The sequence below is a fragment of the Orcinus orca genome, chromosome 2 (assembly GCF_937001465.1).
Source record: "Orcinus orca chromosome 2, mOrcOrc1.1, whole genome shotgun sequence".
In the NCBI taxonomy this organism is placed as follows: domain Eukaryota; kingdom Metazoa; phylum Chordata; class Mammalia; order Artiodactyla; family Delphinidae; genus Orcinus; species Orcinus orca.
Window position 1 is genome coordinate 198,743,967 of NC_064560.1, and position 27,083 is coordinate 198,771,049.

Genomic DNA, 27,083 nt, shown 5'->3' on the forward strand with positions numbered 1-27,083 from the left:
CTCTGCGGTGCAGTTTGCGAGATGCATCCGTGCTGGGAACGCATCTTTTTCTTTTTTCGGCTGGTCCCTGGCCAAGTGCTCCAAGATGGCTTCCAAAATCGGCCGGCCTCCTACCCGCCCCCGCCCGCCCCGCCAGCACGCGCCCCGCGGCCGCAGGCCCAGGGCAGAGGGTCCCCAGGCCGGCCCCCACCCCTCCTCTCGGAAGCCACGGAGGGTCGGCTTGGCGCACCCGGTACGCTTCGTCGGCTCTTACTGCTCGCCTGGAGCGCCCTCATCCCTCGGCAGCGTCGCCCCTGCTCTGTCTTCTCGGGAGCAGGTTTACATCAACAGCCGGCAGGGCCGGGCTCCTTGGACTGGGGTGTCCGCCTGCGGCCTCTGCCCCCAACCTCGGCCCCAACCGCGTCTCAAACGTGGACGAGGGCGTCGGTCGGGGTGGTGATGAGGGAGCTCCCTTGCTCGGGTCTGTGGAGACGGGCCCTCCAGTGGCCCCGGGGAGGCTGAGATGGCCCAGCCGCCCGGCCTCGCAACCGGTCAGGTTTGGGGTGCACGGAGACCCACCAGCGCTCTGGCAGCAGGGCCCGGCGGCCTCCTGTGCCCCCAGAGCCTGGCCAGCGCCCGCCCGTCGCCAGGCCCACAGGGCACAGAGACCTAGTGGACGCAGGGGCCCCTGGGGAAACCGGACCCACCCCCTGAAACCGAGGCGGAGGCCCACGGGGCCCAGGGCACCACGCCCGCAGGGAGGAGGGTTCCTTCACAAAAAGGTACAGCTCCGAAGAACTTTAGAGAGGCCCTTCGCGTTTATATACTTAAAGGGGGGGACGATTTCCCTAAATTGTCCTTGCACCTGCCCTCACTTGGAGCCGCGCTCAGAGCGCGGGCCTGTCCGTGGCCTCTCCCGAGTTCGCCGAGCCCGCAGCGCCCCCGGGACGCGGCGCTCCCAGCCCTCTGCCCGCCCCGCCCACTTCCACCCGGGACGTCCCCGAAGCCCCCCAGGTCTCCCCACGTGAACCGGCTCTGCCCGCCCTGGGCCCGCACGCTCCCGCGCCCATGGCTCCCCCTCTCCCAGGCACCGGGAAATGCTGGCCACGGCCTGCCCTCCACCCCCCCCCCCCCCCGGGTCCACCTCCCCCAGCCCCTCGCCCTGTCCCTCCTGGCCCCTTGCCCTGCCCCTTCCGGCGCCACCAATGCTCTGCCACCTCCCCTCCCTCCCCCACGGGAAACAGGTTTCTTCTTGTGCCCGCTTATTGCTGGCACCCCAGAAACGAAGCTGGGCGCGCCCGCAGGCCATCGGGAAGCAGCGGCCTCTACTCACGGAGGAAGCTGGGCCTTGGGAGCTGGACCGGCGACCTGCCCGCAGCCCGCACCCGGGGGCTCCGAGGGCCGAGCGCCAGCCCGTGTCGTTCCTCAGTGGACGGTCAAGTGAACAGTGAAGCTGTACCGAAGTGTCCCAACAAAGTCAATGCCCCGATACGCCCACGAAAGTCACAATAAAGGAATGGCTAATCAGGACACATGTTTAACTCAAGATATATTAAGATGCAACACTGTAATGACAGCTTATTGTTTAATAAAAATCAGGGTCTCCAAGGTATAATCTGGAAGCCAAACGTGCTAGGACACTGCTGGTGGATGCACTAAGGAAGGCACCGTGTGCAGAGCCTCGGTGAAACCGGGCCTAAATAATCCAAAACGAAGTATAATTTCTGTTTTGATTCATATAAAAAATTACAAAATATTCCCTGCCCCAAATTCTTACGTTACGGAAAGGAACCGAAACCCTAGAATGAGGTGGTTTTACAAAGGTCTGAGACTGGAACCTACAGTACGGCTGCCTTTAGGACGCAAGCAGCCTCGGGCCGGCAGGCTCCAAGCCGAGGTGCTGGTGCTGGTCTGGGGGCCGCTCTCCCGGGACGCTTGCTGGGGCCCGGCCGGGTGGGAGCCGCCCCGAGCAGGGGAGCCGCAGCGCCACTCAGTAGCCTCCACCTCTCCGCTCTACTGTGGGCCGGCGGTACTGTTTCAGGTTAGGCTGGATGTCCTTCTGTGTGTCTGTCTGTTAAAGAAAGTGACAGACACTCAGCAGAGGCCGGGATGGGCGCGAGCGCGGCGCCAGGGGAACCGGTGGGACGCCCACCTTCTGGTTCGGGCCAACACACTTCGGGGGTCTCAGCACCGGGACCTTCCGGGTCGCTCCGGGGGCAACCACTGACTGCAGCGCTGGGCTGTAGTACAAGGGCTGCTTGGTCACTCCCGATAGCTTGAGCTTGGGCAGTGCCATCACGTAGGCTGGTCCGTGTCTCCTGGGATGGTCCTCCTCTTGCTTTAGGGGCTGTTTCTAGAAATAAAGCAAAGGTCAGATGAACATACAATGCTTTCCACTTTGTGGGAATTAGGAAAAGCAAAGGGGGCTCTTTTGTACTACTTTTGCCTCATACAATTTCTTGACCGTGAGGTGTGACGGCATGGTGACTGGACAACACGTACCGCGTCCCAGCCCCCTAGATGTGCGGTGGCCGCTCCCTGGGCCGGGGCCAGGGCGGACAGCGGGGGAGGCCGCGCTGACGCACGTGCAGCTCCAAGGGCCGAGGCCACGGTGACGCTTCCCGCTCGGATTCCCTGAGGTCGGCCAAAGCGGCCTGCAGCCAGCTTCTATGTGGCCAGTGCGCTAAGAATGGATTTCACATCTTCTAATAGTTGGAGAAAATTTCACGGCACGTGATTATGAGACTCCAGTTTCAGGGTCCACAGTTTTATTGAAACCCATCCCCACCATTTGTTTTTTTTTTTTTGCGGTCCGCGGGCCTCTCACTGCTGTGGCCTCTCCCGTTGCGGAGCACAGGCTCCGGACGCGCAGGCTCAGCGGCCACGGCTCACGGGCCCAGCCGCTCCGCGGCATGTGGGATCTTCCCAGACCAGGGCACGAGCCTGTGTCCCCTGCATCGGCAGGCGGACTCTCAACCACTGAGCCACCAGGGAAGCCCCCCCACCATTTGTTTACGTATGGTCCGCGGCGCCACCGGCCAGAAGAGTGGGCAGTCGCGCCAGACGTTATGGCCGGCACAGCCTGAACCCTCACTCCGGGGCCCTGGCAGACAGCGTGCGCCTCGGCTCTGCCGCGGGGGCGCCCGCGGCGGGTGCCAACTGCTGACCAAGAGGGAGAGGAGGCCCGGCAGGGAGGGCAGTTAGGGGCAAAGTGAGGGAGGCTCAGCGGGGGGGCGGGGGGGCGCTTCGTCCCCGGTTGGCGGCCTGAGCAGCTGAAGGGGAGCCGCCTTCACCCGCCCTTGGAGGGAAGGCACGGGGACAGAGGCAGGTCTGGGGGAAGAGACAGGAGATCGGGTTTGAACAAGTCTGCCTTTTGGACATTCAGCTGGAGCCGTCAAGCAGGTGTCTGGACACGGGGGTCCGGATTTCTGGAAAGCAGCCTGGCTGCAGGTATACCTGCGTCCTCGGCTCCCAGCGCAGAGTGACACTCAACAGATGCTGGGCTGAGTGAGAAACGATGGAAGGCCACGGTTACCACAGAGCTCGGTGCCAGCCCACAACTGTAAAGCTGGGGGAGCCGAGCAAAGGGGGCCCCGCGGCACATGAGAGAAAGGGGGAGCTATCGCGGGATGCAGCTCTGCTTTCTACACCAAGAAGCGCGCAAGGCCACCTCTGTGCCAGGCGCAGTGCTCCTCTGGGGCTGCTGCTCTCGCAGGGGCTCAGCGGCCGAGTAGGGACGGTCACCTGGGCCAGTGTTGGCTTCCTGTGCCCCGGCTAGGGTCCTCTGCGGGCACAACGTGCTTGGGCACCGGCCTGGCCCTGCGGCTGGGAGGATCCCAGCCCGCGACACTGTGGACCTTAGCTGGGGGCGCAGAAAGGCCGGGGGCGCAGAGGTACCACCTGGCGTGGCGGCAGGTCGCTGACGGGCGCACTTTCCAGGCAGATGTGGCACCTCCCCAGGTGGCATCTGCGTCAGAGAGACACGGGCCCCTGAGGGTGTCCAGTCCCAGCTCAGACGGCCTGATCGCTCAGTACCTGCTTGCTGCCCTCCTGTGCCGGCTGCCAGTTGTTACTGAGTAGTTCCGGTGCCACCGGCCGCTTGGGGCAGAGAGCGGAGGCCTTCCTCCTGGGCCTGGCTGGAGCCTGCTTCTCAGCTGCCCTACAGGACGGAAGGGGCAAGGGGCGCCTCTGCTGAGAACCTGGCCGCCACAGGGCTTGTCGGCCTCCTCTGTCCCCAGTGTGGGCTTGTGCCTGTCGCCCCTCCTCTCACCCGAGGAGCTTTTCTTTTCCTTTCCTGTCTCAGCCTGACAGCCTCTGGGCTCCGGAGCCGTGAGCCCAGCCCTGCCCAGTGACTCGAGGTTCGGGTCAGACGTCACCCCCACGTCACACACGCACGAGGGGACAGAGGGGTGGAGTCCGAAGCCCTCAGGGCAGGTACTTCCAATGGCAGGTGTCGCCCAACACACGCGCTCTGGAACCTCACAGCGAGCGAGCTCAGCCCGCTCCCCCCGCTGTGTGCCACGTGACCCTCCAGGTCTCAACACCACAGCCTTGGCATCAACCGCAAAGCGGCCACAGGCCCTCCCTCCACCCTGCCGTGATGCCACTAATCGCCTCCTTTCGGGGGAAGATACCAGAAAGGAGCAAGGTGCGGGTTCCCAGAGGGACCGGCACTGTTCCCGGGAAGCAGCCACCCATCCGCGTGGCCCACGGGAACCCAGCAGGCGCCTACCTCTGTTCCTGGAAGTAGGGGTGCTGCAGGGCCTGGTGGGCAGTGATTCTCTCATCGGGATCATAGGCCACCATTGCGTGCAGGAGGGAGAGGCATTGCGGGGACAAACTGGCTGTCAGTAGAGGTATTCCTGATCCCTTTTTAAAAGTAAAATCAAAACTCATAGCTCTCGACCTGTATTGAAAGCCCAATGATAATAAACGATCACGCCGTCATTTAGAGCACGTGGCCAGTCCAGCATCACGACCCTACAGGGACCTGCACTGAAAGTAACAGCTTACAATCTAAAAAGGGCAGGGGGCAGGGGGGCATAAAGCCCATAGAATACAAGATCCTCGTGGAAACCGTGGACTTTGGGTGAGAATGACGTGTCAGCACAGGTTTGATGATAGCAGACATGCCACCCCGGGGCCGGTGCTGGTGGCCGGGAGGCTGTGCACTGCGTGGGGCCGGGCGGTAGATGGGAAATCTTTGTACCTTCCGCTCAGTTCTTCTGTGAACCTAAAACCGCTCTAAAAAAATTAAGTCTGTTTTTTTAAAAAGGGTGGGAGGTCGTGAAATCTGTTACGCTGTAAGTGTAAGAAAACTTTTTCTTGAGAAGACTAATACCACATTCCCACCAGAAAAGAATGAAATAAAGTTTTAAAAAAGAAAAAGAAGGGCTTCCCTGGTGGCTCAGTGGTTGAGAGTCTACCTGCCAATGCAGGGGACACGGGTTCGTGTCCCGGTCTGGGAAGATCCCACATGCCGCGGAGCGGCTGGGCCCATGAGCCGTGGCCACTGAGCCTGCGCGTCCGGAGCCTGTGCTCCGCAACGGAAGAGGCCACAACAGTGAGAGGCCCGCGTACTGGAAAAAAAAAGAAAAAGAAAAAGAAAAAAATCCAGCATGGCTGTCATCTCCTTACCTCCCTAGGGTTCTGGGAGCTGCTGGGTGCTGCCCACGCCCCCGAGTCCCCCTTGAGGGGTCAGGGTGGCCAAGCTGCCGGCTCTGCAGGGTCTGTGCGTGCAGCCTGTGCTGGGGAGCCTTTCCCACCCAAAGACCTCTGTGGCCTGAGTGAACATTCCCGGGGCAAAACCCGCGTGCCGGGCTCGTGGGGCTGTGAAGAGGCCCCTGGGGGCGACAGAGGCAGGGCGGGTCCGCGGTGGTGGGGCGGCCTGTGGGCTGCACTTACCGTTTGAACTTGGTGATGGTCTTCCCAGTAGGTGTGCCAATGACGTCGTGGATCCTCGAGATCTGGTCCAACTCGTTGGCTCCGGGGAAGAGGGGCTGCAGGCTGGGCGGGCGGCCAGGGCTGTGGTCAGGGCGGCGGCCTCCCAGCAGAGGGACCTCCAGCCCCCCCGCCCATGCTTGGGCCTTCCTCCTCCTACTGTCCCTACGGGTCGGTGTCTTTCTAAGGGACAGGGCCACACTCCCGTATCTGCACAGCAGGTGCCTCTGCCGGCTGAGAGATGAAAGCCCCCAGAGCCTCCTTACGGCCCGGGGAGTTTAATTGACAAAAATTCAGGCTGGGTCAGGTCGGGCTGTGTAGACAAATGAGGTCCAAGGAGCGTTTTGGTTTTGGAGCAGTCACGGATTTGGGAATTGTGGATAAAAGATTTTAGACCCATACACATTACAGGCCACAAAGAAGAGTTTAAAAACGTAGCTCTGGGCTTCCCTGGTGGCGCAGTGGTTGAGAGTCCGCCTGCCGATGCAGGGGACACGGGTTCGTGCCCCGGTCCGGGAAGATCCCACATGCCGCGGAGCGGCTGGGCCCGTGAGCCACGGCCGCTGAGCCTGCGTGTCCAGAGCTTGTGCTCCGCAACGGGAGAGGCCACAGTGGTGAGAGGCCCGTGTACCGCAAAAAAAAAAACAAACAAAAAAAACGTAGCTCTGACGGTAAGATGACTTCCATTCAGGGAAAACGGCAGGAGCTCAGGCCGCAGGGGAGAATAGGAAACGCAGAGGAGCTGGACGCCTCTGAGGTGCGGCAGGCCGGGCACAGAGTGCAGTCAGCGAGGCTCAGCGTAGGCTGCCCAATGCCCTGAGTGGATGCCGCCAGCACCAGCGCCTCTGACATCCCTCCAAACTGACTCAGGGATTTTAGCACGGGAGAAAAGATCATTTGTTGGTACTTTAGTATCAGTGAAATCACCACTCTCCTTTCCAAAAATAACAGTCACTTATAAATACGAATGATCTAGAATCAGAAGGCGTGTCCCGAAGGGCCCAAACGTCTGTATTTATCAAGGGGTCAGTTGAGCAGGCGGGACTGGACGACCCGGGTCCTGCCTGCGCTGGGCTGTACCATCCTGACGTGCATCACCCCAAGGTTAAACCCACCCACCCGTCCTGCATGACCCACTACGAGCAGGTGCCGCCCCACCTCCTCCCGGGGCTTCTTCCACCCAGTGCCCCCGCCGCCGGTGGACGGAACAGGCCCTCCTCCCTTCCCGGGCCTCTGCCCTGGCCCTGCTGCGCCCAGTGGTAAAGCACAAAGGCTGGGGGAGGGGAGGACGGTTAGGGCTGGGGCTTCCTGGACTCCATCCAGCTCGCCCTCACTCCCGGGGCCAGAGCACCCCACCCAAGCGACTGCACTCTGAGGGTAGACCGGGGGGCACCGCTCGCACCCCGCCCCCATGGCAGGCCCCACGAGGTGGCAGTAAGCACGCCTCGACTCTGTTCCTTCATTTGTCTTCATCAATCCTGTCGCTGATGGGGCCAATTGGAGAGGCCCACCGACCCAGGGCCGGGGCGGGCCAGTGGGAAAGAAGTAACTGACAGTGTTCTTTCCTCCACACCCAGAAAGCAAGGACAAGCGCTTGACACCTTTCCTGTCGAGTTAAAAAACCACCATGACACCAGGACTGTAAACTCGGCACCGCAGAGGGAGGGACTGGCACGAAGCCACTGGACGGCCGAGCCCCGCGTGGACCGGCCTCAGGACCCTGACGCAGCCCCCCAGCCCAGCAGCAGCTGCAACTCGGGCACCACCTGGCCATCTCATAGAGCACGCAGCCCGCGCTCCACAGGTCCATCTTGTAGGTATAGAAGCCATCAGTGAGGAGACACTCTGGGGCCCGGTACCAGCGGGTGGAGATGTATTCCGTGTACGGCTGCTTAGAATAGATACTCCGGCAGGACCCAAAGTCCCCTAATTTCAGGACATCCTGCTGCAAGGGAGGAGAGAAGCAAATAACATCTCATCAAGCAGCGACTGTAATACAAACCATTTCAAATATTTATGCACCAACGGGAAAATTCCTAGCACATAAACTAGCTTGTAGAACATAAAGAACTGGCTTTATAAGCACCTGAAGTAGCCTGTAGCAGGTGAGGAAGCGGTATTTCTCTTCAGTGGAACACATTTACGAATATTCTGGCTATGTTTAACAGACATTTCAAAACGTCTACAGGTTGTGGAAATTTTTAAGTCGCAGCGTAAGTCTACAGATGAACTCTACACCCTGGTCACATGCCCTGTTATGCCTCAAACTCCCCACCGCATCCAGTGCTTCTGGAAGCTTGGTTCCCATTCGGGGGAGGCTGGGGGCCTGGCCTACACCACGTGGGATCCTTGAAGGAAGTCAGACAGCCCAGGGAAACAGGTTTCAAGGTGTTTCTTCCATCTTCTCTCCCTCTCACATTCAAGTAATAAAATTCATGCCGTCGATAAATTTGAAGCCTCTGGCACCTACAGCCAGAGCAAACATTAAGCAGCAGTTCTCTTAGCCAGATTACCAAGAAACCTACCCTGACAGCCTTTTACCTCTGTTCCCATTCCCCAATACGTTCAACAAAAATTACAAGGCGTATTAAAAGGCAAGAAAAAACAGTCTGAAGAGACAAAGCATGCATCAAAACCAGACTCAGATATGGCGCAGGTTTTAGAATTCCCAGACAGGAAATTTATAATAACTATGATTAATTTGTTAAGGGCTCTAATGGAAAAAGAAGACAGCATGAAAGTTCAGATGGGAAACGTAAGCAGAGAGATGGAAATCCTAAGAAAACATCAAAAGGAAACGCTAGAAATAAAAAACACTGTAACAGGGACTTGCCTGGTGGCACAGCGGTTAAGAATCCACCTGCCAATGCAGGGGACATGGGTTCAAGCCCTGGTCCAGGAAGATCCCACATGCTGTGGAGCAACTAAGCCCGTGAGCCACAACTGCTGAGCCCACGTGCCTAGAGCCTGTGCTCTGCAACAAGAGAAGCCACCACAATGAGAAGCCCGCGCACCGCAACGAAGAGTAGACCCCGCTCGCCGCAGCTAGAGAAAGCCCGTGTACAGCAACAAAGACCCAACACAGCCAAAAATAAGTAAATTAATTTATTAAAAAAAAAGAAGACACCACAATGAGAAGCCCGTGCACCACAACGAAGAGTAGCCCCCGCTCGCCACAACTGGAAAAAGCTGGCATGCAGCAACAAAGACCCAACGCAGCAAAAAATTTAAAAAATTAAAAACAAACAAACAAAAAACACTGTAACAAAAATTTTAAAAGACTTTGATAGACTCAACACAGCCAAGGAAAGAATCAGTGAGCTTGAAGATATGCCAATAGAAACTTCCCAAACCGAAATGCCAAGCAATAGAGGAACGTCAAAAGCAAAACTGAACATCCAAGAACTGTGGGACAATTTCAAAAGGCGTGGCACACACACTACAGTGTGGTTGAGCCTCAACGTAACGATGCTGAGTGAAACAGACCAAGGAAGAGTATATGCTATGTAATTCCATTTATAGAACGTTCTAGCTCGTCTTTGCCTGGGGACAAGGGACAGGGGGCAAGGATTACCAAAGGGCAAGAGGGGGCTTTCAGGGGTTTTGGATTTGTTTGTGAAGTTGACTGGGATGATGGATTCGTGGGTGTACGCATATGCCCAAACGGAGCAAATTGTACACAGGCATAGTTGAAGGGCTTTCAAGTGAGACGTATCAGAGCTCAAATCCTGCCTCTCCCACTTTTATCTTTAGAGTGTTTAGCATGATGATTTGAGCGGAGTTTATTTTGTATATAGTATAAGGAGGGCGCCTTCTTCCAGATGCACAGTTATGCTGATGGCATTTACTAAATTAACCATTTGTTCCCAAACTGGAAGGAAAGAACCAAACATGTTATAACAAACATGGTATCCACTGGGATTGAAAACATATCCAGGGAAAAGTTTTTATATTCTACCTTTCTTCTGATATCAATTTTTCATATAAAAGTTCTTACCTTTATTAATATATTTTCTGGTTTTACATCTCTGTGAAATATTCCATTTCTGCATTCAATATAAAAGGAAGGATAGAATTAATTGTGCCTCGTTCATTCCAATTCTTTTATACTATATTCTTAATGAACGGTAATACATTTTATTAACTTGAAAGCTGCCAGGTCTCCAAGTGCCTACCTGTGCATGTGATCAAGGGATTTACACAACTGGTACATATAGTGCATAATTTTTTTTTCCGATAATGGGTGTCTTCTCCCTGTGCAGTCAAGGAAATAGCCAGATATGGTTACCAATGATCCGTATCCGCTTTTTCGAAACGAAAGATGGAATCCATTTTTATTTAGCAATGTGTGAAAATCTAACTTCCTCAGTGAAAATAACCCGGAGTAGTTCTAGGAAGTATGGAGTCTACCTACAAAATATGCCATTTAGAATCCTACATGCTGGCATGATTTCATTTAAAATCACAGAGCGCCAGGCCTTCTGACTGCAGTCAGGACAGTGCTGAGCGGATCACCGCAAGGGCAGCTCGGTATGGAGGTCCTAACACAGCCTCGGGTGGGCCTCCCGGGCACCCTCCTTCACGCTGATTATGAGCTCAAATCCAGGGTTTTCCTCGGCTTCCTGGCTACGTGGAGATCTCCGTCTTTAAGGGGATGGATTACGTTTTCTTAACCCAAGAAGACCAATGGCTGCTCTCACTTGCACAGCCGCACGTTCCTCTCTCACAGAAGGAAGCAGTCACTGGGCGCCGGCTGACAGCGCCCTGCAGCAGCCTGTAAGCTACACCTTCTCCCCTCCTGCAGCTTTCAGGATGCTCCAAAACTCTTAATGCCACACTCCAGCGTCAGAGCTGCCCTTGCTCTCGAAGGTGTCACATTTTACTTGATTTTAATATCAGAGGTATGTGTTTCTAAGCCATTAGGTTTTAAATCTGCAAAATACCCACTCTCACCTAACAACTCAGAAAACCACTTTCCCCTCCCTCCGTGAGCACATATCCCTCTAGACATTTTTCATCCTAAGCTTGCAATTTCTGTCGAAAAATTAATGTATTCTTTTTCTCGCATAACAAGACTGTTTATGTTAATAATAGAAAGTAATTTAAATTACAAAGCGTCTAAGTGCAATGAATTTTTTCCATGACATACTATAATCCTTTTATTCTGTTTCACGTAATTTATCATCAGTTTTCCAGAATTTAAATTGAAAGAATTAAAACTAAGACTTTGTCAGCTTCCCCCCACTTGAGGAATTTTATCAAATTATTATCTACATAAAGGTGAAAAGAAAGTAAAATTTCTACTCTCTGTCACATGCGAGGCTGGACGAACCTTCGTGAGGCTCGGTCCTCTTCGGGCAGGGGGTCTCGCTGCCCACTGACTAGCCCGGCTCTCCAGACACCCCTTGGCAGACTCCCTCCCAGCACAGGGCTCTCAGGACCCAGGAGCCCCCGAGTCCCCGGGGCTTGTGAAGATACAGAATGCCCCATCATCAGCCCCGGCACTCCTGGTTCAGTAGGTCTGCGGCGGGGCCCCAGAAGCTGCCTTTCCAGCAAGTTCTCAGAATGGGCCGCCAGGCCTGGTCCCTCCCCTTAGGAACTGCACCCCATCACATCCTGCTTGTTTATAGAAGGCTCCAGCCACATTCACTCAGGGACATTTCTGCGCGCCCCCAAAGCTCTCCTGCTGCATCCTGTACTCACGCTGCTCCGTTCCTAGAAGCACCCTTCCCAGCCATGTCCACACGTCCACATCTTATAGCGTACAACTGCCGTTACAGTCATCTGAACTTGAACTCAGAAAAGGTGGACTCTTTTAGGAAAGGTCTAATCCATCCAACCTTCATAAGCACCTAGGGAGCTTTGAAAAAGTAGATTCCAAGGCCCAAACCTAGACCCAGTGAATCACAAATCCAGGCAGGTGGGCCAGGAATCTGCATTTTTGGCTGCCTTCAGTCCCCAGTGGCGGAGGACTCTTGGGATGCCTGCCCTTCCTTTCCTCCTGGGCCTCCCCTGCTCCCCCCATTCACAGCCGTGGTACAAGGCCACGACTCCCTCCCCTGTCCTCCGTGAGAGCGCCTGCCTGCACACGGGGGCTCCAGGTGGACAGAGGGGCCCTCATGAGCCATGTGGGCCACTGGTCTGAACCATCGGAGTCCACACCCTTGACAAGGAGGGGACTGACCGCGGACTTTCACACTATTTTCCCAAAACAAGATCCTAACTCGCCAGGTTCCCACCAGATGCTTGCTCACAAACATCTTGAAACAAACACACATAGTGCAATTAATAAACCACTCTGAAGCTCCTGGTATGACCCTTTACTGAATGCCAGCTAACTGCAAACAGTATTTCTCTCTTTTGGCTCTCCCGACCAAATTAATTCTCCCAAGTTAATTTTTACCCAATATTCTCATTAAGAAGGTACTAAAAAATGTCATATACAATACCAGCAATGTAAAAAGTCTGAAGTGAACACAGTGATCAACTATGGCATTGGCTGTCAGTACTAACAGAAGGAAGAGGGCCTCCAGTGTAGCCAGCACTGCAATAGAATATCCAGCACACTGCCTTCTCCCAAGAGACCCTGTACCCAGGCCTGCGCCTGGCTTTCCTGGTCAGGCTTGGGGGTGCATTCTGGGTCCACCATGCACAGCCAAATGCCCACAGTCTACACTTGGGCCCAGAGGCTATGCCCTGCGGCACTGTGTGAGCACGTGTTTGCCATCAGTGTTTTCCAAAGGAGAGCCTTGCCTGCTGGCACACTGTTCTGAGAGAAGTTACAGGGTAGCAGGTGGGGTGTCAGGCGCAGCATGGAGCTGGAGCCGTCACCAGCACCCCTCTCTCAACAAGACAAAATTCCAGGAGGGGTCCTCCCAGTTCTGCTCTTTTCCTCCCAGTTCTGCTCTTTGAAGCTGGCTCGTCTCAGGCAAGTGCTCTAAGTTCTTGGAAGTTCAATTGCCTCACCTCTATAATGGAGTTGAGCTCACAGAAATGGGAAGAGCAAATGCAGGAACACAGAGCAAGCACACTATAAACTGTAAAGTCATAACGATGATGATGGTAATGACAGCAGCTGACCTCGACTGAAGGCTACACAAGCCAGCACTGTGCCAAACACCTCACATATTATTACTCCTCACAACAACCCTAAGAGTCAGACACTATGATTATCCCCATTTGATAGACAAGGACTAAGGCTCAAAGAGCCTAACCAGGACCGACCATCATGAAATGCACACGGCACTGCGCATGCTCTACCCAGTGTGTTGACGTGGGACATCCAAGCTGCGTCAACACAGCCAAACTGGAGCGGCCCTTCCCAGAAGCACCTGCATTAAAAGTAACAGGATGGGCTTCCCTGGTAGCGCAGCGGTTAAGAATCCTCCTGCCAAGGCAGGGGACACGGGTTCGAGCCCTGGTCTGGGAAGATCCCACATGCCGCGGAGCAACTAAGCCCATGAGCCACAACTACTGAGCCTGCGCGTTGCAACTACTGAAGCCCGCACGCCTAGAGCTCATGCTCCGCAACAAGAGAAGCCACCGCAGTGAGAAGCCCGCGCACCGCAGCGAAGAGCAGCCCCCGCTCGCCTCAATTAGAGAAAGCCCGTGCGCAGCAATGGAGACCCAGCGCAGCCAAAAATAAATAAATAAAATAAATTTATTTTTTAAAAAAAAAGAGAGAAAGGAAATGAATGAGCACTCTGCAATACAGGGGACTTCATAAGAATGTGAACAGAAGGAAGTTCCCTCTCAGAGGGATTATCTGAGCAGGGAGCCCTGCCTCATTCTGAAGCATAGAGTAGAATGTCGAGCAGCAGAGCCGGGAAAGATGCTAGAAGGGGACAGGCTTGAGGAAGGGCTGAGCCGCCGCCGCCCTCTGCGCCCTCCTCACCACGTCACCCAGCCGGCCTGAACGCCTCGTGGCTTTGCTCGTTTGCAGCTGAGTTCCGGGCAGACAAGACTGCCAGAAAAACACCTCCCACGAGTACTGTACGTGTACAGCCCAGTACCGTATATTTAGATGAAACTACTGCACAAATGATTTTGAGAACTGAAACAAATATATGGGAACTACAAGCTCTAAAAGACCTTAGATTAGCTTTGAAATTATTCTACGTACCTCGTATTAGTTCATAAATATTCATGTCCATAAGTTCACATATTAGTGCAAGAGAACCAGATTTTCTGTCACTGAAGAAAAAAGCAGGTTTTTAAAATGTTTTCTTTTTCTTGTCTTCATCAGAAAAAATAACCAAATATTTAATTCATTTGTAAACACTTCTGATAAACACAAAGCACTCCTATATCAGACAAAGATTAAAGTGTAATGATTGAAACAGCAGAAGTTTTGATTTTTAATCAATGTTTCAGGCAAAAATAATTTAAATAATAGTAAAACTCTACTTCAGGCAAAAATTCTAAAAGCCCCCCTCCCCACAATTTTTAAAGAGAAGTGTCTTGAAAATCGAAAAGTTAACTATCAGCAGAAAGAAGAAATGAGGTTTGAGGAGTTGTAGAAGCAAAACAAAGAAAGCAGGATTTGATTCATGCTCTGTGGCTGCAAATGTAGTTTTAATTTACCTAAATTACTTCCATGTGATTGGGATACATCCCAGTGCAGGGAGCAAAACCAAAAATCCAGCCGAGGCAAAAAGGAGGAAGATGAGTCACATCACACCCCTGCAGTGTCACCCCCGGACCCTGCTCCAGGCGCCTCTGGTGGGGCTGGAAGGGGTCCCCACTGTCACTCAGGACTGTCAGGAGGCCCACGTGCAACCGTGCACAGAAGTGCTTTGCAAAGTGCACATAAAGCACCCACAGCACAGGCAGTGCTGTGACCGTCACACGCAGACTGCGGTCTCTGGATCTGGCCCCAACTAATGGCTCAGAGCACGCGGGCCAGGACGCCACACAGCCATGACAAGACATTGCATTTTGAGTTTAGAACTGTTCAGCCTCCTGAACAGTTAAAATCTCCTGCACTTTAAGGGTCAGAGGCTGCGGTTTCTTGGCTGGCTGTACAGGCCAGGCTTCCTGCTGAGGGGTGCCTTCTCAGAGCTCCAGGCCAGGACCCCAGCCCCAGCCCCTGGCAGACAAGCCCCTCCAGACAAGCTGTGCTCTGCCTTCTTGATCAACAGGTAAACCTTACGGAAGCTACTCTATAATTAGAAGAGAAATTAAAAGTCCCCTGAAATTATGTCAATTGTAGTAAGAAAGGCTGCATGAGACCACACAGAGATGGCAAGTGGCAGCAATAAAGTGCAGCTCCTGAAAGAGGACAACAGGGCCTTTCCCAGTAGGTCACAACTCACACTCGGATGCCCAGGGCCACCACCGTCTACACAGAAGCCCAACTGCTACAGGAGAGGAAACATTTGAATGTTGTTTGCTTTTATGAGGTGGAGTCACTGAAATGAAGGCCTTTCCACGTTAGGACTCAGATACAGACACTGGTCCAAATAAGTAAGTGACTTAAGATAAAAATTATTATTCTCTGAGCTACAAAGCAAATATTTAAAATGCCTACCATGGTTTTCTTTCTTAAAAAGAGATTTAATAATTATCATCAATTTTAGATAATGTTTAAAGCCCCATATATACTTACAAAACCACTTCGTGCAAGGTAAGAATGTTTGGGTGTGGATTCAGGTGCCTCAGTGCTTGTATCTCTCGTAGATTGTTCACTTGCTCAATACTATGGTGTAGGTAAAAATAAAAAACTAATTTATAATTCAGGTCAACTTCAGGTCAACTTCAAGCCCCCCTGGTGAATTATTTTAAACATTTAAGAAAGAAACACTCAGGCTTCCCTGGTGGCGCAGTGGTTAGGAATCCACCTGCCAATGCAAGGGACACGGGTTCGAGCCCTGGTCCGGGAAGATCCCACATGCCATGGAGCAACTAAGCCCGTGAGCCACAACTACTGAAGCCACGCGCCTAGAGCCCGTGCTCCACAATGAGAGAAGCCACCACAATGAGAAGCCCATGCACCACAATGAAGAGTAGCCCCTGCTCGCCGCAACTACAGAAAGCCCGTGTGCAGCAACAAAGACCCAACACAGCCAAAAATAAAGAAAATTAATTTTAAAAAATGAAAACATATAACCACAAGAAGTCTAGTGTAAAGTTATACAGCAGATTTATTCAGAGCAGTCCAAAACCAGAAACCCAAAAGTTCCTCAACAGGAGACCAGATAAACAAGTTGTTTTGTAGTCATAGATTGGAATGAATACTACTCAGCAGTAAAAAGGTATGAACTACTGGTACGACAGTATGGATGAATCTCAAGGACTTTATGCTGTGCTGAAGGAGCTGGACACAAGAGCACAGACTGTGAGATTCCATTTAATATGAATTTCTAGGGACTTCTCTGGTGGTACAGTGGGTAAGACCCCGCGCTCCCAGTGCAAGTGGCCTGGGTTCGATCCTGGTCAGAGAACTAGATCCCACATGCATGCCGCAACTAAGAGTCTGCATGCTGCAATGAAGATCCCGTGTGCCGCAACAAAGACCCGGTGCAGCCAAAATAAAAAAAATAAATATATATTTTTAAAATGTAGACATTTGAATTTCTAGAAGAGGATACAGGGAAACAAAACAAAACCCAGAACAGTGGCTACCTGCGACGGGGATGGAGAACTGAGTAAAAAGGAATATGAAGGAATTTTTGAGGGTGACAGAAATGTTCTATGTCTTGATTACATGGAGATATCTACTTGGCAAAATTATACAGTTAAAAAACTTGCATCTCCAGGCTTCCCTGGTGGTACAGTGGTTGAAAGTCCGCCTGCCGATGCAGGGGACACGGGTTCGTGCCCCGGTCCGGGAGGATCCCACATGCTGTGGAGTGGCTGGGCCCGTGAGCCATGGCTGCTGAGCCTGCGCGTCCGGAGCCTGTGCTCCGCAACGGGAGAGGCCACAGCAGTGAGAGGCCCGCTTAACGCAAAAAAAAAAAAAAAAAAAAAAAAAAGTGCATCTCAACATATGCAAATTTTGCCTTTAAAAAAAAAAAAAAATTTGGGACTTCCCTGGTGGTCCAGTGGCTAAGACTCTGCACTCCCAATGCAGGGGGCCTGGGGTTTGATTCCTCGGCAGGGAGCTAGATCCCACATGCCACAACTAAAAAATCCTGCACACTGCAACGAAGATCCTGCGTGCCGCCAACTAAGACCCGGTGCAGCCAAATACATAAATAAATATTTTTAAAAAAGAATTGTATAATAATAACCAAGTGGGGAAGGAGACTGGGTGGAGGTATAGATTAAATAAAAATCACAGGGGCTTCCCTGGTGGCGCAGTGGTTAAGAATCCACCTGCCAATGCAGGGGACACGGGTTCAATCCTTGGTCCAGGAAGATCCCACATGCCACAGAGCAACTAAGCCCGTGAGCCACAACTACTGAGCCTGCGCTCTAGAGCCCGCAAGCCACAGCTAGTGGAGCCCACATGCCACAACTACTGAAGCCCGTGCGCCTAGAGCCCGTGCTCTGCAACAAGAGAAGCCACCGCAATGAGAAGCCCGCCCACTGCAACGATGAGTAGCCCCCACTCACTGCAACTAGACAAAGCCTGCACATAGCAATGAAGACCCAACGCAGCCAAAATATAAAGAAAGAAAAAGAGAAATTTATTTAAAAAAAAAAACAAACAAGAAAAACAACTTGGTCATGTTGCAGACCTTACACAAGTAACTAACTTCATTATCTCCAAACTAAGACTTTGAGCCACTGAGGAAAACGGTCCTCAGGAGCTGAAAGCACGCCTCCTGACACAGTACTAATGCACTGGTTTATTATACCTTACCCGGACTTCATATGAGCAAAGATTACTGCAAAAGCCATCAATTTCTGGGAGGAGGTGGGGTCAGAGGCTCCAAAACCAAGCTCCTCCGGCCTGTGTGACTCAGCGTGCTTTTCCTGTTACTGACTCTTGTTTCTCACATCACCCACACAGCGGCACGAGGTGACTGAGGGTTCAGTTAGGCAACGATAAGCAGAGCAGAAATGGATTTTTAAAGGAACCTAAAATTATTCTTCAAGTGAATAAGATTAAACTGTTTTATAATGATGATAGATACTCTGGAACTCTAAAAGCTAGAGATATTATTTTCACAGTTGAAAAACAAAAATAAAACCAAAGAACAGCATAAAACTTGTGGATCAAGGATCAGTGACACTGGACCATCCAATAAATTATTAGCAATAATATTCCTAGAAATGACACCAAAAGCAGTTGTCTTTCTTCTAGAATTTTCTTCTAGAAACTATAAAGTCATTTCTTCCTGTAAATCAGAAATAACAGAAATACCCTTTTCAACGTTAGAAGCTATGTGCAATATGACTCATTCCGGACCCTCTGGTCATTTTCTGTTTGTTTTTTTAATATAAGTTTATTTATTTATTTTTGGCTGCGTTGGGTCTTCGTTGCTGTGTGCGGGCTTTCTCTAGTTGCGGCGAGTGGGGCTATTCTTTGTTGTGGTGTGCGGGCTTGTCATTGTAGTGGCTTCTCTTGTTGCGGAGCACGGGCTCTAGGCACGCGGGCTCAGTAGTTGTGGTTCACGGGCTCAAGAGCGCAGGCTCAGTAGTTGTGGCGCACGGGCTTAGTTGCTCCGCGGCATGTGGGATCTTCCCAGACCAGGGCTCGAACCCGTGTCCCCTGAATTAGCAGGGCTCAAACCCATGTCCCCTGAATTAGCAGATTCTTAACCACTGTGCCACCAGGGAAGTCCTGTTTTGATTTGTTTTTTACTTTTAATTTTGAAATTATTTTAGACTAACAGAAGAGTTGCAACAATAGTAAAGGAAGTCCCCTTCACCTAGCTTCCCCTAATGTTAACATCTTACATAACATTTATCAAAACTAAAAATTAACATTGGTACAAATCTATTAACTACACTAGACACTTTATTTGGATTTCCCCGGTTCTTCCATTAATGTCTTTTTCTCTTCCAGGATCCAGGAGACCACACTGCAATTAAGATGTCATGTCCCCTCAGTCACCTCCACTCTGCGACAGCTCCACAGTCTGTCTTTGCTTTTCGTTATCTTCACAGTTTTGAGGAGTACTGGGCAGGTATTTTGTAGAATGTCCCTCAGTTTGGTCTCTTCTGATGTATTCTCATAATTCAGCCGAGATTATGGATCCGTGGGAAAGAACACCACGGAGGCGACATGCTCTTCCCGTGCTGCTTTATCAGAAGGTACATGATATCAATATGTCTTATTACTGATGATGTTAATCTTAATCATTTAGTTAAGCTGGTATCTACCAGGTCTCTCATTGTAAAGCTACTATCTTTCCCTTTCTATTTTCTATTCTTTATCAGCAAGTTAGCAAGTCCAGCCCACAGTCAAATGGAAGGAAATTAAGCCCCACCTCCTGGAAGAAGGAATATCAAACAATTTGTGGATATAAGTTAAAACCACCACAGTGATTAACAAATATTTGGGAGGAGATCACTTGAGGCTGTGCAGAAATTCCGTTCTATTTATTTATTTAAACTTTTTTGGCCATACCACAGGGCATGCAGGATCTCAGCTCCCTGATCAGGGATTGAACCTGTGGCCCCTGCAGTGGAAGATCGGAGTCTTAACCACCGGACCACCAGGGAAGTCCCAGAAATCCTGTTCTCTTTAAAGTTTCACCTTACTAATTTTAGCATTCATCAGTTTATCTTGCCTGCAGAAATTATTACTATGTATTCTAATGATGATTTTCCATTTCCCTCATTCCTCTGTATTTATGAATTAGAATTCTTCTGTAAGGAAGAATTTTCCCCTCATCCCAATTTGTTTATTCATTCGGCCATTTATTTACATCAGTATGCACTCATGGTTATTTGAATGAAGAGGGAGAGAGAGAGGTGCACACATGGGTTAGTATACATACACACTAGCTCTGTCTGCTCAGAAGACCCAGACGTGCTGACATTGCAGGAGCAATGAGCATACCTGGTGCCAAGGTCTGGTTTTCTGAATACCTTTCTCTGATAAAAGGGACCAAAACTCCTTTGAGAATGGAGGATTCTAGGGGCAGGGAAAATACAAGATGAGCTTAGAGAATCTTGTAGTACCAAAAAGTAAAGAAGTGTTAAAAAAAAAAAAAAGAAAATGCTGGGTGATGTCAAAGGAACATAGGAGCCAACGTGAAAGTGCTCCCCACGGCCAGAGCGGAACAATTCTCAAATAATGATGGCACTGGATTATAATTGCCTACAGTTTTGGACATGTGTATCAAGAGCAAGTGAGAACTCACAAGAGGAAACCCAAGATCCAGTTCCCCGTGGGTTTAGATTACACAGGCTAGCAGACACCTATCAGAACCAAGCTGGAGACTCTGTCCCTGATTCTGGACATCAAAGGGCCACAGGCCACCACCAGCTCAAAGTGCATTTCCTTTTAAGTAAAGGAAATACGTGACAATGGTTGACAATAACTCCCCCCCCAACACACACACACACAAACTTTGAAAAAAAAAAGTAAAGTATCACTGATACTTATCAGTGATTCTGTCTGCTCTGTGGATATGGGATCATCAGAACACTGTGCATCGAATTCTCTACCACGAGTAGTTTAAAGGTAAAGACGGAGTGTGGGTGGGGGGAGGCGGGAGATAAAGAAATACAAAGAATTCAGAATACACAGAGGAAGCCACGATAGAAGAGAGGAAAAGCAGAAGCCCCAGTGACTTCAGAGTCTTGGCAGTGGTAGGTAAACACCATATGCTTTGGCCTGGCTCTGCCCACCTAGTGACCTAGAGTGACAACTCTCTAGTAACTTCACATCACTAACCACCTTTCCTCACGTGATTACGCCTACCGTCTGGGGATGTCACGAGGTTGACATTACTGTTCTCCATACTCCCTGACACGGTTAACTGGCCTATACTCCTTCCTGATCTGAAAAACTATCTTTCATACTAAGAGTTTGAAATCAAGGTCTATACCCCAAAACACTTCGGAAGGCTCTACATCAATGTAGGGCAATTACTGTGTTTTTTAAAAACTTTGCTTTAGATATTTAGAGGCTTCAATTCCTTTGAGATTAAAAAAAAAAACCATGAAACCAGAGTTTCAAACCTTTTTTTTTTTTCCCCATTTTTTTTTTTTTTTTTGCGGTACACGGGCCTCTCACTGCTGTGGCCTCTTCCGTTGCGGAGCCCAGGCTCCGGACATGCAGGCTCAGCGGCCATGGCTCACAGGCCCAGCCGCTCCGCGGCATGTGGGATCTTCCCGGACCGGGGCACGAACCCGTGTCACCTGCCTCGGCAGGCGGACTCTCAACCACTGCGCCACCAGGGAAGCCCCAAACCTTTTTATTGAAAAGTTTAACAGTTGCAGTGAAGCCATTGTTTACTTCATTATTCTGACAGAGTTTCCTAAACACATCTGGTCTTGGACTCCTTAGTGTAACACATGTGAAGAAGCTGTAAGCTCAAGCACGTTAGGAGGCTGCTCTGTGGGAGAAGCCCCAGCAGTCTCCAAGGGGCTGATCTAGAACCGGAGAGTTGCCCTCTCCACAAACTGCAACTGGTCACTCCCAGGGAATACATTTCTCTAACCCTATCTGAAACTTATTTTTCAATATATTCAATAGTAACTGATTTACAACTAATTAAATCACAAGGACCTCTAATATCTTTCTTTTTAACTTTTTTTTTTTTTTTGACCACATGGCATGTGGGATCCTAGTTCCCCGACCAGGGATCGAACCCGCGCCCCCTGCATTGGAAGGGCAGAGTCCTAACCACTGGGCTACCAGGGAAGTCCCCGGACCTCCAATGTCTGAAATCTAAGGTTTCAATTATAAAAATCCAACATATACACAACTCTTAGGAACATATAAACTGTTTAAAGTGAGGCATACTTCTACCACTTAAATTCTTTGTGAACATCAATCACTGATATTGTAGTAAACTTGGACATGAACAAACTCCAGTACGATAATATGAAATTAGCCTATAATCCTCACTGCGCAAAGAACTCTGATATGACATGTTATCACATGAATACAATTTCACCATTAAGTTGCTCTCATCGATTTAAACCTGTGTCTGCAGATGTAGAGAACAAACGTATGGACGCCAAGGGGGGAAAGTGGCAGGGGTGGTGGTGGTGGTGGGATGAACTGGGAGATTGGGATTGATATGTATAAAATGGATAACTAATAAGAACCTGCTGTATAAAAAAATAAATAAAATAAAATTCAAAAAAAACGAAAACCAAAACCTGTGTCTGTATTTAGTCTCAAATAGGTCTCACGTTGCCTACCTTCCAAAGTGCTGTTTCATTTGTTTACATGCATAATAGTTTCCATCTCTCAGGTTCTGCATCTTCACAACTTCAGAAAATGTTCCCTCTCCTATTTTGCCAATTGCTTTATAGTCTATAAATGAAAACAATTATAAAAATAAAAGTTTATTTATGCATCTGTTTTGTACTCACTTCCAGATAGCAGACGTCTTTATCTGTAAAATAATCCAATGGCAATATATTGAGGATACTTCGCCTATGTTTTCTAAGGTTCAGTGTTTCCCTCATTTCAAGAGAGACTGGGTTGTATGTTGGCAACACGCAGTCTCTGCTCCCTCTCGTGCAGCGGGGAACCACATGACTTGAATCCTGACCAGCGAGGAAAGGCTCAGCTCCCCTACGAGATGCTCGCAGACCAAGCATCCACTGAGCCTGTCGGCCCAGGGAAAGTGGCGGGAAGAGTCAGAATGACAATGCGTTGAACACTACTGACTGCTTGGGCAAGAGATCTCAGGACAAAAGTGAGCTCAGGAGAAAACAGCTACTTTCCAAGCAGAAATGGAAGCAATGAGAGAAGTCCAGAAAGCAAAAGTCTCTTTGGGTTGGAAAAGCTTCCGCAGCCCAAATAATAGGAGGATAAAACCAAAAAAATCTTGACAGAAAGCAGCTGTGAGACTTGACAAACAACCTAGTCAGCCTTGCACCAAGGTCACGGGAAGGCAGCCACTCCCCACCCAACCCAGGCGCTTGCCTCAGAGAGGAAGGAGGCTCCTGCAGATTGAGACGGAGAAGCAAAGCAGCAAGGCCCCAAAGAAATAAGACAGGCTTGAGAAGAATGTTTAGAAAAGAACCTTGAGTGTGGACCTGACCAGAAGCAAACAGATCAGAAACCTATTAAACAAACTTGGACCAAAAGGAGCCCATCACCTTTGGGTCCCAAACCGACATCAACACAGAGCAGGCTTTTAAAACTGTCCCCGCTCCAAAGGAGGGCCTCCCCTTCAACACCTCTTTTAGACAACACCTCTTTTAGACAGAGCACATTTTTAACACCTTGTGTGAATTCTGATTTGAACAAACCAACAGAAAAAAGGCACAACTGTTTTTAGAATAACGTTTTTTAGAAATGATATGTTTAAAGATTTTTGAAGTCCTTTTCTGTTAGCAAGAAGTACTAAACTGTTTTAGGATGAAATGATATTATGTTTAGATTTGCTTTAAAAGTCTATACATTCCCATTCACTTCTGCTGGAAGTATAAACTGGTATAGTCATTTTGGAGGGCAGTTTGACAATATCTATTAAATATTTTAGATGTGTATATCCTTTGACCCAGCAATTCGAATTCTACAACTTATCCTGCAAAACATACTTGCTCAAGTATATGTGAGATGAGAATGTTAGCGTAACATTACTTAGTAGGGAAAAACTAATGCCCCCAAACAGAAAACTGTATAAACTAAATACAGTTTATCTATATAATGGGATGTATTGAATATATTTGAAAGAATGACACAGATACACAGATCCTTAAAAATAATGTCCTTAAAGGCAATACACACACACACACACACACACACACACATACACACACACACACACACACACACACACACGCACACACACGCACGCACGCACCAGTTTGTGGCTGCTCTGAGGGATAAGGTTGCAGGTATTTCACTATCTAAGTCAGGTATATTCCATAATGAAAGTACTATTTTATTTAAAAAACAACAATAAAAAATAAAGACTCCAGGAAAAAAAAGTGATGGGGGTAAAAATGACAAAATGTTGATCACTGTTGAAACTAGGTAACAGATACACAAGAGCATTCACTCTACTAATTTCTCTACTTCTAGCATGCTTGAAAGTTTCCATGATGAAAAGTTAAAAGAAAAGGGCAAAACCTCCTCCAGGATCCTCCCTGTCGATGCCCCCTTGTGACTAGCCAGAATAGAAACGACCTCCAGGAGACCTTGGGAGCCATGACATAAAGATGGTGGAAAAGCCACCAGGAAAGACTCTCAACCAGGAATACCCATGTAGGACATTCATACGAACAAGAGAAATACCTTTCTGGTATAAAGGCCATGAGAATTGTGGGTTTAACCATTACAGCACCTAGTAAGCATTATCCTAACATACTAATATATAAATAAATGTCATAATTTACAAAACATATAGAACAGTAGACTTTTCAGAATTTGTATTTGCAAGATTTCACTTGTTTATATTTGTCTGAGATTTTATCCCACTTGTAAGTTACTATCTTAGCCTGCCACTGTTTCATGGATGCTGGCAGAAGACACAGCCTCTTGGGTCAGAGACAAAGGACTTCATTTCTCATGGTACAGCAACATATATGAGCATCAGCATATTAGCATTGGTTCCCGTTGCCCCGAAGTCCCACAGGGGTGACAGGATGGGCCCAGGTGACACCTGCACACGCAGTGGATTGCTTTACAGGAGAGGAATCTAGGGCCAATGGCCCAGCACTTTTTCAACAAGCAGTAAACAAGATGAATAGCCCTTGCCATCTGGCACACCCAGCAAGAACACGCAGGAAAGCTCAGGGCCTGAGGCAAATTGTTTTCCCAATGGTTCATTACAGTTTAATACCTACATTAACCAGTTTTGCTGATACAGGGTACTTGGTATGGTATTACTCTTATAAAAATTCATATATAGGTAATATTGATTTTAATGCTGCTTTTTTTTTCTTCTTTTTTGGCTGCGTTGGGTCTTCGTTGCTGCGTGCGGGCTTTCTCTAGTTGCGGCGAGCAGGGGCTGCTCTTTGTTGCGGTGCGCGGGCTTCTCATTGCGGTGGTTCCTCTTGTTGCACAGCACGGGCTCTAGAGCGCAGGCTCAGCAGTTGTGGCGCACGGCCTTAGTTGCTCCGCGGTATGTGGGATCTTCCCAGACCAGGGCTCGAACCCGTGTCCCCTGCATTGGCAGGCGGATTCTTAACCACTGAGCCACCAGGGAAGTCCCTAATGCCAATTTTTTTTTCTTTTTTTTTAGCAGATATTCATTTTTAATTATTATTTATTTATTTATTTTTGGCTGTGTTGGGTCTTTGTTTCTGTGCAAGGGCTTTCTCCAATTGTGGCAAGCGGGGGCCACTCTTCATCGCGGTGTGCGGGCCTCTCACTATTGTGGCCTCTCTTGTTGTGGAGCACAGGCTCTGGACGCGCAGGCTTAGCAGTTGTGGCCCACGGGCCCAGTCGCTCCACGGCATGTGGGATCTTCCCAGACCAGGGCTCGAACCTGTGTCCCCTGCATCAGCAGGCAGACTCTCAACCACTGCGCCACCAGGGAAGCCCCCTAATGCCGCTTTTTAATCTTACTAAAAAATAACAATTTCAGTGTACATTTTCATATATACTAGCTTCAGGCCATGCAAAATAAGAAAATCCTATTTGTAATCACATATTTGTAGAAATTGGAAAAACTACTTTTCCCCAAAAACAGCATCTAACCATGTTATTACCATTCAAAATACCGTATACCAGTACCAGTCTGTAGTAACTGTCACAGGAAGAAAGAAGAACCTGTAACTGCTGTGCATATGGTAGATGCCCAACAACTCCTGAAGAGAAGGTTTGAAGAAAATAATTCTTAAAGCTTTACACAGGGCTTCCCTGGTGGCACAGTGGTTTAGAGTCCGCCTGCCGATGCAGGGGACACGGGTTCGTGCCCCGGTCCAGGAAGATCCCACATGCCGCACAGCGGCTGGGCCCGTGAGCCATGGCCGCTGAGCCTGCGCGTCCGGAGCCTGTGCTCCGCAACGGGAGAGGCCCGCGTACCGCATAAAAAAAAAAAAGCTTTACACAAAAATTTATTTTCCAAAGATGATTTCTAGGGAGGAAAATAAAAGCACTGAGAGTGTGAAGTGTGTTGAATGGTGGTCCCCAAAACGACATGTCCTCGTCCTAAGCCCCAGAACCTGTGAATGTGACCTTATTTGGAAATAAGGTCTTTGTTAAGTTAAGGCGCTTGAAACGAGAACGTCCTAGACTCTCTGGGTGGGTCCTAAGTCCAATGGCAAGGGTCCTTATAAGAGACACACAGAGAAAGTAGAATGGTGGCTCCAGGGGCTGGTGGGAGGGGGAAATGGGGAGTTGTTACTGAATGGGTACCGAGTTTCAGTCATGCAAGATAAAAAAGTTGTAGAGATCTGTAGTACAACAATGTGCACACAGTTAACGATACTATACACTTAAAACTTTATTAAGAGGGTAGATCTCACGTTATGTGATTTTTACGACAACAAAATAAGAGAGACACACACATGCAGACATAGAAGAGGAGCCCGTGTGAACACAGGGGCAGAGACTGGAGGGACGCGGCCACAAGCCAAGGGACGCCCGGAGCCACGGGGGGTGGGGGTGGGGGGTGGGAGGAGGGGTCCTGCCCTGGCGGCCTCGGAGGGAGCATGGCCCCGCCCACACCTTGATTTCAGGCTTCTGCCTCCAGAACTGGAGAGAAGCAATTTCTGTGGTATTAAGCCACCAAATTTGTGACAGTGTTGCAGCAGCCCCGGAAATTTAACATAGAAGGTAACGGATATCTTTTTTAATCTAAGGACAACATTCATTTTTTTCACTAAAGGAAAAAGCCTTTCTAAGCATAACGAGGTAAGAAGTCACTCAGAAGAGGCTGATTTATTTGACTACGTAAAATTTAAAAGTCTAGCACCTCAAGAAACACCCGAAAAATGGTTAACTCAATTATGAAAAAGCCATACAAAGGACTATTATATGGCAGATAAAGAGGGGTAAGGCAGCTCTTCAGCTTCTGACAGGGAACATCCTTTCAAGATATAGTATTAAATGAAAAAGACAAACGAAAGAACGGTGTGTAAACCGTGTTAACATTGCTTTCAAAACAGTTTACACACTGTGTCAGGCA

At 49.7% G+C, this 27,083-nt stretch overlaps 1 protein-coding gene across 4 annotated transcripts in view; it reads right to left on the reverse strand.

Moving 5' to 3' along the window:
• Positions 1 to 892: 892 nt before the first annotated feature.
• MOK (MOK protein kinase) overlaps positions 893 to 27,083 on the reverse strand; it is a 47,711-nt gene continuing 21,520 nt past the window's right edge. Inside the window, exons 1-11 of one of the 4 annotated variants that reach the window (XM_049706351.1) lie at positions 18,923 to 19,128; positions 15,527 to 15,616; positions 14,042 to 14,112; positions 10,095 to 10,173; positions 9,917 to 9,965; positions 7,686 to 7,864; positions 5,884 to 5,985; positions 4,712 to 4,885; positions 4,015 to 4,138; positions 2,132 to 2,332; positions 894 to 2,050 (exon numbers count right to left, since the gene is read on the reverse strand). In XM_049706351.1, coding sequence (XP_049562308.1) covers positions 1,970 to 2,050; positions 2,132 to 2,332; positions 4,015 to 4,138; positions 4,712 to 4,885; positions 5,884 to 5,985; positions 7,686 to 7,864; positions 9,917 to 9,965; positions 10,095 to 10,173; positions 14,042 to 14,072 — 1,020 coding nt within the window. In that variant the 5' untranslated portion in view covers positions 14,073 to 14,112; positions 15,527 to 15,616; positions 18,923 to 19,128 and the 3' untranslated portion in view covers positions 894 to 1,969. Of the gene's footprint in view, positions 2,051 to 2,131; positions 2,333 to 4,014; positions 4,139 to 4,711; positions 4,886 to 5,883; positions 5,986 to 7,685; positions 7,865 to 9,916; positions 9,966 to 10,094; positions 10,174 to 14,041; positions 14,113 to 15,526; positions 15,617 to 18,922; positions 19,129 to 22,191; positions 22,307 to 27,083 lie in introns of those variants that run through there. The other 3 variants (XM_049706350.1, XM_033420541.2, XM_049706352.1) reach the window with 3 other exon arrangements.